This window comes from Atta colombica, unplaced genomic scaffold (genome assembly GCF_001594045.1).
Source record: "Atta colombica isolate Treedump-2 unplaced genomic scaffold, Acol1.0 scaffold344, whole genome shotgun sequence".
NCBI lineage: Eukaryota > Metazoa > Arthropoda > Insecta > Hymenoptera > Formicidae > Atta > Atta colombica.
In genome coordinates, this window is record NW_017259453.1 from 542,258 (window position 1) to 551,585 (window position 9,328).

The 9,328-nt window shown below is 35.8% G+C and overlaps 1 protein-coding gene across 1 annotated transcript in view; it reads left to right on the forward strand.

The window, feature by feature from the left end:
* The first annotated feature begins 291 nt into the window (after positions 1–291).
* Positions 292–9,328, forward strand: part of LOC108690653 (homeotic protein Sex combs reduced) — a 19,882-nt gene continuing 10,845 nt past the window's right edge. Inside the window, exon 1 of the mRNA XM_018198047.1 lies at positions 292–2,531. Coding sequence (XP_018053536.1) covers positions 1,715–2,531 — 817 coding nt within the window. The 5' untranslated portion in view covers positions 292–1,714. The remainder of the gene's footprint in view (positions 2,532–9,328) is intronic.

The following is a 9,328-nucleotide window of genomic DNA, read 5'->3' on the forward strand; positions in this document are numbered from 1 at the left end:
CATAAAACTGTCAACCGCGGCCACCGGGCTGACTTATGTGCACGCGCCCCTTCTTTAGCCGCGGTTGGAGAATCACACGTTTTCAGGTTGAATCTGCGTCTCTCGCGACGAACGCGCGACGATCTCATCGGAATTTTGTTAACGAAAGGTCAGATATATGCACATCAAGGAAAAGAGCGGTCGAAAGTGAGCCCGATCATACTCCGATTCATGGTCCCGCGTTGCAATATGCAAGTACAGCAATTTGCACTTATAAAACGTACTTTTCTTCCATCTCCTGATCAAGAAGAGATACGATACGTATGATGGAGCTAAAATGGATTCGCGACGGATGAAATCGACGAAGATACGGTGATATTAATGGGTGAATCGTTTTCGGGCGAGTAAGGAACAATCGCGCCTTCGGTATTCGTACCACCCCTTTTCTTTTTCGTCTGTCTTCAACCGCGAGACTATACAGTAGGGGGCGCGTGCGCGCGTAGCCCCCCTCGCAAAGCGGACGGAAGACTGCTTCTTGGTGACGTCGCGGCTAGAAGGCTGCAGAGGAGAACGAGAGAGCGATCGAGATACTTCTCCCCCACCAGCGGTTTCAGGGCTCCCGAATATCTCTCCATTAGCCCCCCTGACGGTGCTATCCCCTCTCCTTGACCCCTCTCTCGCCCTCTTTCTCTCTCTTACGCACACCCCTCTCATCGGTTCCTGTCACGTCGGGTAGCAGCCGGGCAACACTACCACACGACGAGCGCCAGCGGCAGAGCGGAGACTCGACGGAGACGCAAGGAACGGGGTTGAAGAATCGTACGCCGACGGAGAGACCAATCAAGGTTTGACGAACGGCAGGGATTGGTCGAGGCGCTCCTCTGACACGCAGAGAGCGCGGGCACGTGACAAGCTACCGCACACACCGGCCTTCCGTTGGATCGTGGCGAAGCCTTCAGTACGATACCAACCACCCTTCGCGCACGCAACAAGAACGGCGGCGAACTCGCGTGCGGGTACACACTCTTTACCCTTTACCGTGAAGTCGAGCTTCTACCGCGTTGCCGTTGCCGCGATATATAAAGCCGTCTGTTAAGTGCAACACCTGTGACAACATTCAAGCGCAATTAATCATCGCATAAATAATTTTAATGCGCGTACATATGTGTTACTTGACATGTTATTTCATTGAGAAGAGACTTTACAAGGTCATCTTCAATGGGGCGCCTCGATAAGCTGTTCGTTACGCGCTACTGCACGATGGGCCCACGAGTTCTCTGTAGGTAATCGCGACTCTTGAGCTCATAAAGAAGCAGAAGACAGTTTTATAGCCCAGGCCCACGTGGCCCTCATAAACTTGACTCGCAGGTCGGTTCGAATTCAGGCTCGACCCGCCTGCCGCCAGACGTCTGCCTCTCTCTCTATTAGTCCTGAACCCCTCGTTCATTATCGAATCGCTTAGGGACGTGTTTCTGTCGCGTGTAACAGGTCGTGATAGCTGTGAATCGTTCGACGAACAAGGTGAAATTTGTACTTGGAGTAGCCGGTCACGTGTGTCTGTCGCGCGATTTTTGTCATTGCAACACGATGACAAGTTTCTATACTTAATGACGACGCGCGTTGTTGAACCGCCTCAACCAATCGAACACAACGTCAGTGTTTTCGTGAATGACGGAACATAGACGTGCACGATATTGATATAGTGACGTTGACGGCAGGTGAAGGTACGTGAAGAATGAGTTCCTATCAGTTCGTCAACTCGCTCGCATCATGCTACGCGGGTCAACAGCCACAGCAACAGCCAAGACCGACCGCGAATTCACCTGGAGAACCGATGCAGGCAGCATCGCCGGCTGGTGGCGAGTACTACAATCCAAATGCAGCCTCTACCAGCTATCCTGCACCTTGTTATTCGCCTCAACAGCATTATCCTCAACATCCTTATGCCACACCGGCGTCGGGTATGCAACATACAGCACCAACAGGAATGATAGACTATACTCAACTGCAGCCGCAGCCTCGGTTAAATGCGACTACGACGTCACAACAACACGGTATGCACGCTCAACAGTCGCAACATCATCAGCAACCACATCATCCTCAGCAACAACTTCACGCGGATCCAACAACACCTCTTCTGCAGGGTGCTTCGGCACCCTCAGCACCATCAACGTCCAGCTGCAAATATGCTGATTCGACATCGTCCACCAGTGTGGCATCTCCGCAAGATTTAACCACATCTACTTCGAGAAATAGTCCAACGCCCTTAGTCGCACCTGGTACAAGTAAAGCCGCATCAGGATTGACTTCACCACCTGGTAGCTCGTCAAGGTCGTCTGTGGCTGCGTCCGCTGCTTCACCACCGAGTGGTAGCTCGAGGGGCGTCGGCGAAGGAAATTCAACGTTGACAACAGCATCTTCTGCTTCGTCGCCCGCTTCCTCTACATCCAGTACCTCTAGCACGGGTAATAATTCGTCCAACAAGGGGAACACTTCTGGCACTAACCCGCCTCAAATATATCCATGGATGAAGAGGGTTCACATTGGGCAGAGTAAGTCATTTATTTTATCTATCTTTGAAATATTATCGCTAAAAATGATGTGGTTTTCAAAATACATGTCCTGTTTCTTCTTTTTTTGTTTGCGAATGAAACTTGCTCTTTATTTTTTATTAAATCGGTAAAAGAGAAAATTAATAACAATTACATTAATTTATATGTTATATTGTTAAGATTACAACTGTTTAAGAGTTAAAAAAAATCTGAGTGTTTTATTTTATAACATTTTTAATAAATATATTCATCTATATTAATATATTAAACAATATATTAAATCGTACATCACATTTAAATTTTTAAATATGACATACAATGTAATATTTTGCTTAATATATTAATATGTATGAATGTATATATTTATTCTTTTTAACTTTCGAAATATCATCTATCTATCAAAAGCGTAGAAGTGCTAAAATACACGACCTCACAAATTTATTCAATTTGATGATAACAATCTCTACTTAAACCGTTATTCGTGTTTTAAACACACATTTTATATTCGATAAACACAGAAATATATAAATTTTGACATCTGAAATATAACACTTGATTTAAAACGCAAATATTTGTAAATAATTACTTTATTTTTATGTTTTAAGTGCAGCAATATATTAATTTGCGTAATGAGGCTCTCTATAATGTAATTTTTGTATAAAAAGATTAAGAAAAGATTAAAATAAACAAATAATAATATTCAGTAGATTTTATACAAATGATCGCTATTCAGTATTTCTAAAGTTAAATAGATATTACATAAGAGTAGTAGAACAACAATTAATAAATTACAGTATCTGATGTGTCGAAATGCGCATTACGTGCATATTAATTAAATAAAAATATTATATATTATACAATATGTAAGAACATATATTTTATTGTGAGATAATTACAAAATAAACATCTTTAGAGCAATATACGCATTTTATCCACGGATACTGCAAGAAATATTTGACAAATTATTAAATTACCGAATAACAAAATAATTATTAATAATAATTGGAAAATATTTTTATATCTCTAAAATTTTTTATCTATTTTAAAGTCTTTAAAAGTTATATTATTATTAATAATATCAAATAGCGAATAATCAATAAATTAAATTTAACATTACTGTATTGAAAAATTTAAAGCACTTTATAAAGCAACTTTCTGATCATAATTCGTGTAAGAAAATATTTTGTATAGTACCTTGTTAAGTGTAATTGTCAAGCAAATATACAAATAATTGAATAAAATATAAATTAGCAATTATTAAGGGCAAAATATTGCTACATTTATCACGATTGAGAGAAAACAAATAAGGCATAAGACAAAGAGAAACAATTAGTTTAAGCAGGGGAATAGCAATTATACATGTAAATACATTTTGGAATAAATATTCGATAACGCAATAAAACCGTCGGTCGCGTCACCACACACTCGTGCTCTCTCTAGGATCTTTCCGAATATGTACTTTATAAAACACACGGAAATGAGCTCGCGCGCGATTTGAGATACGAACGAAAGGTAGTGTGGGGGTGCGGTCAGAACGGGTAACAGTAATTCAGCGGAGACCAAGACTAGATTCACCTGCCCTCGTGGCTCAAAGAAGATAAAACAGCCGAGCGCGCTGGTCGCGCTCACATTAGTCGCCCCGCGTGATTTACTGCGCGGCCAGTATGATTCAGTCAGCGGGGAATTTGACGAAGAATTAATGGTATTATGATATCGTGTGTAACTCTATGTATGTGCGCCCGGGCCATAAATCAGGCTGCATTGTAAGGCGCGGGGGGTTGCCTTCTCCTTCTAGTTCTCTCGGGTTAGCTCGAACGAGGGCCTCAGATCGTTCGGCTCGGCCCCCAAACGGGATACGCAGCTCAGATCTTTCTTGTACAAGTTTTGGCTTCCTCTCCCAATCGTTCGCATGATGCCCGCTTGGTTAATACAGCATCCTTTTACTTCGGTTTATGTCCCTGTTATGATTATTTCGCGTATGCTTCGATTCGCGAGAAGCAAGAGATGTAAGCAAATTCATCGTTTTTTTATCGGTTATAGTAATATTGTAAAAACAAGACCCTACAGGTATATATTTAGCAAGATGTATATCTTAATTATCTGAACGATTACCAATTTCCAATTTAATGGAATTCTAACTATAATTAAACTCTGAAGCAATAGTGATGCAAATTCGATAGTGATGCATAACTTCAAGAATGTTTACTGATGAATTATAATTACTTATAATACTACTTACTTATAATAAGGATTAATGAAAATGATAGAAAAATTAATTTATATGGCAAGCAAATAAAATAGAAATTTTTTTTAAAAGTCTGAAAAATATGATTAGGTAAATTATATGGTCTATAATGAATAAATATTATTATAAATTTACTAACACAGGAATATAATTACTGCGTAGCTAAGAGTAATAGCAAAGTAAAATCAAAATTTTTGAAATAGTATATCTTAAAATAGTTATCTAATGATCAATTAGGATTGCTTTTTAATATCTTCATGTCTTCTCTTATGAAAACAAAAATTGGAGCGTAAATCGGATGTTATGGAAAAATAACAGAAGCATGAACGAAATTTCTAAAAAGCGAAAATTGAAACAATAAAATATAGCATTTACGCTTCTGTCATATTTTGATGTTTCAATTTTCGTCTTCTAGAAGTTTCGTTTACGCTTTTCTCATTACATCCGATTTACGCTCCGTCTCCCATTACATCCGATTTACGCTCCGATTTTTATTTTCATCAGTTTGTCTGAATTTTTAACATTTACAAAGTTGACAAAATCAACTCTTTTAATTTGTACCTCAATCGAAATAAATTTCAAAGACAAGATTTCTTTCATAAAGAAAAAATTATTTAAAATATTATTTAAATTTAAAGTAGATTAACGATTGTTGTTATACATTTGTACATTAAATAAGTATGAGAGATTTACGAAAATTATTTGAACAAATATGTAGAAATCAAAACTGTAAGTAAAATAATACAACAATTACAAATGAAAATAAATAATTCATATCTACATTAAGAAGAAAATAATTGATTCGTCGAGGTTAATGCTCAACACAAGATATTCCGTTTAGACTTCGTCCAGCCGTTCCGACGCTTTTGAAGCGTCTTCTGATGTATAAACGTTTGAATACTTTATTTGAAAAAATAAACTGTTCATTAATAGCCAAAAGAACGAATGAGATCTGGCTTACTCGAAATAGTACATTAATGTATGATTTTACTACTTTGCTCTATAAGAAACATTTTTTTATCAGAATGTATATATAATTATTAGTTTTAATATATTTATTATATTATTCTATAATATTCTATTATATTATTCTATAAACAAGCAATGAAACCTTAGTCATATATATTGTCTTTACGATAAGAATATTTTAATAAACACATTTTTTTCAGTTAAGAGAGAAGATACAAAATTAAATTTAAAATTAAGTTAACATAAATATTTTAATATTAGGTGTAGTAAAAAGAAATCCATTATTTTTGCATGAAATGGAAAAATAATGGATTTCTTTTTACTATACCTAATAGCATTAAAACATCATAAGATATAATTTATGACTTTATAAATAATTTATTTGAAGCGATTATAGATGATATTGATAATTATTTAAAAGAATTATTGTTTACATAAATGTTAGCATAATTATTTGTGGATTATTAATATGTAGGCAATGGAATAAAATGCAAAAAGTGAAAAAATATTTTAAAATGAGATTAGGCAAGTGGAGGGCAGATTTACTTTAAAAAAGTATAATTACACACCAGTTATATAAACAAAGCTGACGTAAGAGACCTCGAGGAAACAATTATACGTTTTCATTAAATCTTATCAATAAAAAATAAAACAACAATCTCTCTATTATTATAAAAAATTTATCCTCTATGTTTGTTATTTGCGCGTTAAGAAATTCCCTTCGCCACTTTAAATTATTATAATTTTTGAATATCAGAAGACACTTTTTAATAAAAATTGAAAAGTATTTGTATAAATCTAGAACAATTTTTTGCATTTTTCACAATGTACTATATTATTTTAAAAATTGTAAAAATTATCCAGAATATGACCTTGCTGCCGGCAAATCATCACGCAGCCACAAGCATATGGGTCATCTTCGGGAGTATAAGTAGCAAGTCGGAGATAAGTCCGAGATAAGTAGCTATCATCTGACGAGCAGCAAACGTGAATAAACATGTAATTGATGCGTGAAATGGACAGTTCTGCAGTTTATTTCCGAAATATCGACCTGCGTGTATGCGAGTGGGTGCCGTAGCCCCTGTTTAGATAAGCAGAAGGTCGTTTTCGTCATGGAGTCTGTAATTATGGGCCGATCATTCCGCTATAAATAAGGATGTGCGGAGCGCCGCGAGGAAAGGCACGTTTCTGTGTCCCGATTGATAGATGGCTACCAACGTGATTCGCAACGTACGAATCCCCCACGCCGGAAGGGTAGACAGTCGAACCAGTGGAACTGGATCTCACTTAATGCCCTTAGCACATTTACACGTCATAAATATGTGATAGTTGGCGGAACAATTTTCTTGTCGAGAAATGGCGTCTACAAATGATTTAAATGAATCATGATATTATGTCAAGCTTTCTTGATTGCCATTTTATTCGATTAATTTGTCATAATTCTACATATGCTAAAGTTCCATATATTTATGCTAATAACGAAGAAATAGAAAATGATTTTTTGTTTATTGCATTTTACATGTTGGATTCAATATAGTGCAAATAAAATAGTGCCTTAAGCAAATATGTACGTACATATGTATATACATACGTATGGTTACGGCGTTCAGGAGAAGGAGATACGAGGACGAGCTTCAAAGAACTGGTTTTACTAACTACATAGCATACTGCATTTTTACGCCGACGAAAATGTTTTTATCCCGAGACACTTAATCAATCCACGCCATACGTACGTTCTAAGACATTAGGGTTAGTAAAATCTAGGATTGTTCGTCATCGTCTCAAAATAATTCACAATCATATTTCTTTAGAAAATTCATATAATACAAACACACATATACATACAACATAGCATATTTTCCCTCAAATTTATAAATATAAAGTTTATTGTTTAATAAAATTTAATAAAATAAACTAACATTTAAAAAATAATATAAAAATAAAAATGTTATTTTTTATTAATTAATTAATATGATATGATACAATTACCATAAAATATCGATAAAAACATAATGATAATATTATTAAATTATTAATATTATTTGTCTCTTATATTTAAAGTATACATGCACAACGTACATACGTATGTATAATATTAAATATGTTTTAAATCAACGAAATGTACTCTATTTCAAAGTCTAATAATTCAAATAAAAATAATATTGAAAAAAATATAATTTTTTTCTTTCATGACTCTTAATTACGATTGTGATGAATCAGTTGAAGCGAAATGTGTTGTACAAAGAGAAGAAAGTTACCATCGTTACTATAGTTTGCGTATAACCGCGGGAAGAGCGCGAATCACTTATTAGGACATAAATTTTCATTGCAAGCGCCTAGTGCAAACGGGATGAGCCGATGGGGTAATGGATGTGTGCCGAGGGCGAAGTGGGCCGCCTGTTGCTGCGTGGCCCGGTCGCCACGGGGATCCTTGATCCTTATGCTCTTGCAGTCGCCCTTTCGGCCGACAAACCCTCCCCGAGGAGAAGATTCCCTCTTCTGAAAATTTACGAGCTAACGCTGAATGGCGTAGTAAAGGGCGATGCCGCCGGTACACACATTTCGTGGTTTTGTCACAACGCGTGAATCAAAAAACTGCCCCGCAAAAATAACCGCAAGTATTTTGTTTTCCTTCACCGTATATCATGAGATTTTTCTAGATTTCGAGGAAACGTTTCACGCTATTTAACACGACACTGATTACATCCGTAATAATTTGCAGAAAGGAGCGTAGAAGAAGAACGAGAGATGTAAATACTTTAAAACCATATTGAGAGAACGAATATCAGAAAACAATTAAAAGCAATAATAATAATAAACCCAAATTAATTTGTTTTTTAAATGAAATCACAGTTTTATAACTATATCTCTTTTAGATTATATTAGATTAAATTAGATTATAATAATGAGAGATAACTATATTAAATATAAATAGTCATATATCTATAATTTTATCATTTCCTATATACGTATTATAAATATCGTGATAACATTTCAGCACCTTCTAGAAGTTTTGCTAATGATTATTAACAACGCTCCTTTCGCGACGGGTGATTATTGCAAGCCGCGGTAATGCAAGAATCGTGCGGAAGCGTCATCGTCCGTCGCGACAACTCGATTTAGAAGATACACATAAGTTGCATGCAATGTATAATAGTCATATATACCACACAGCCCGAGCACGGATGTGCCAGTGATAAATAAATCACACGAAGATCAACGATTCTGTGTACTTACATCATCCTTTTAAAATGTACAGCCTAATGTGATGTAATCAAATTCTCGACCGTTTTGCTCTGTCCGCCGCAAAACAAACTATACTATGAAATATATCCGGCGTAAATCAGATGTAAATATTTGTCATTCGTTGCTATTAGTTAAAATACTCAAATGTTCCCTTCTTTTTTATATATATAAAATTACTAAATTATAATTACTTAAATTATTAAATTCAAATAACTATAATTTTAGCTAAACATCCTTAGTTTTTTTTTAATAGATAAACAAAAAAATTATATACACACACACACACACACATATATATATATATATATATATATATATAGAAATGAGGAATATATAA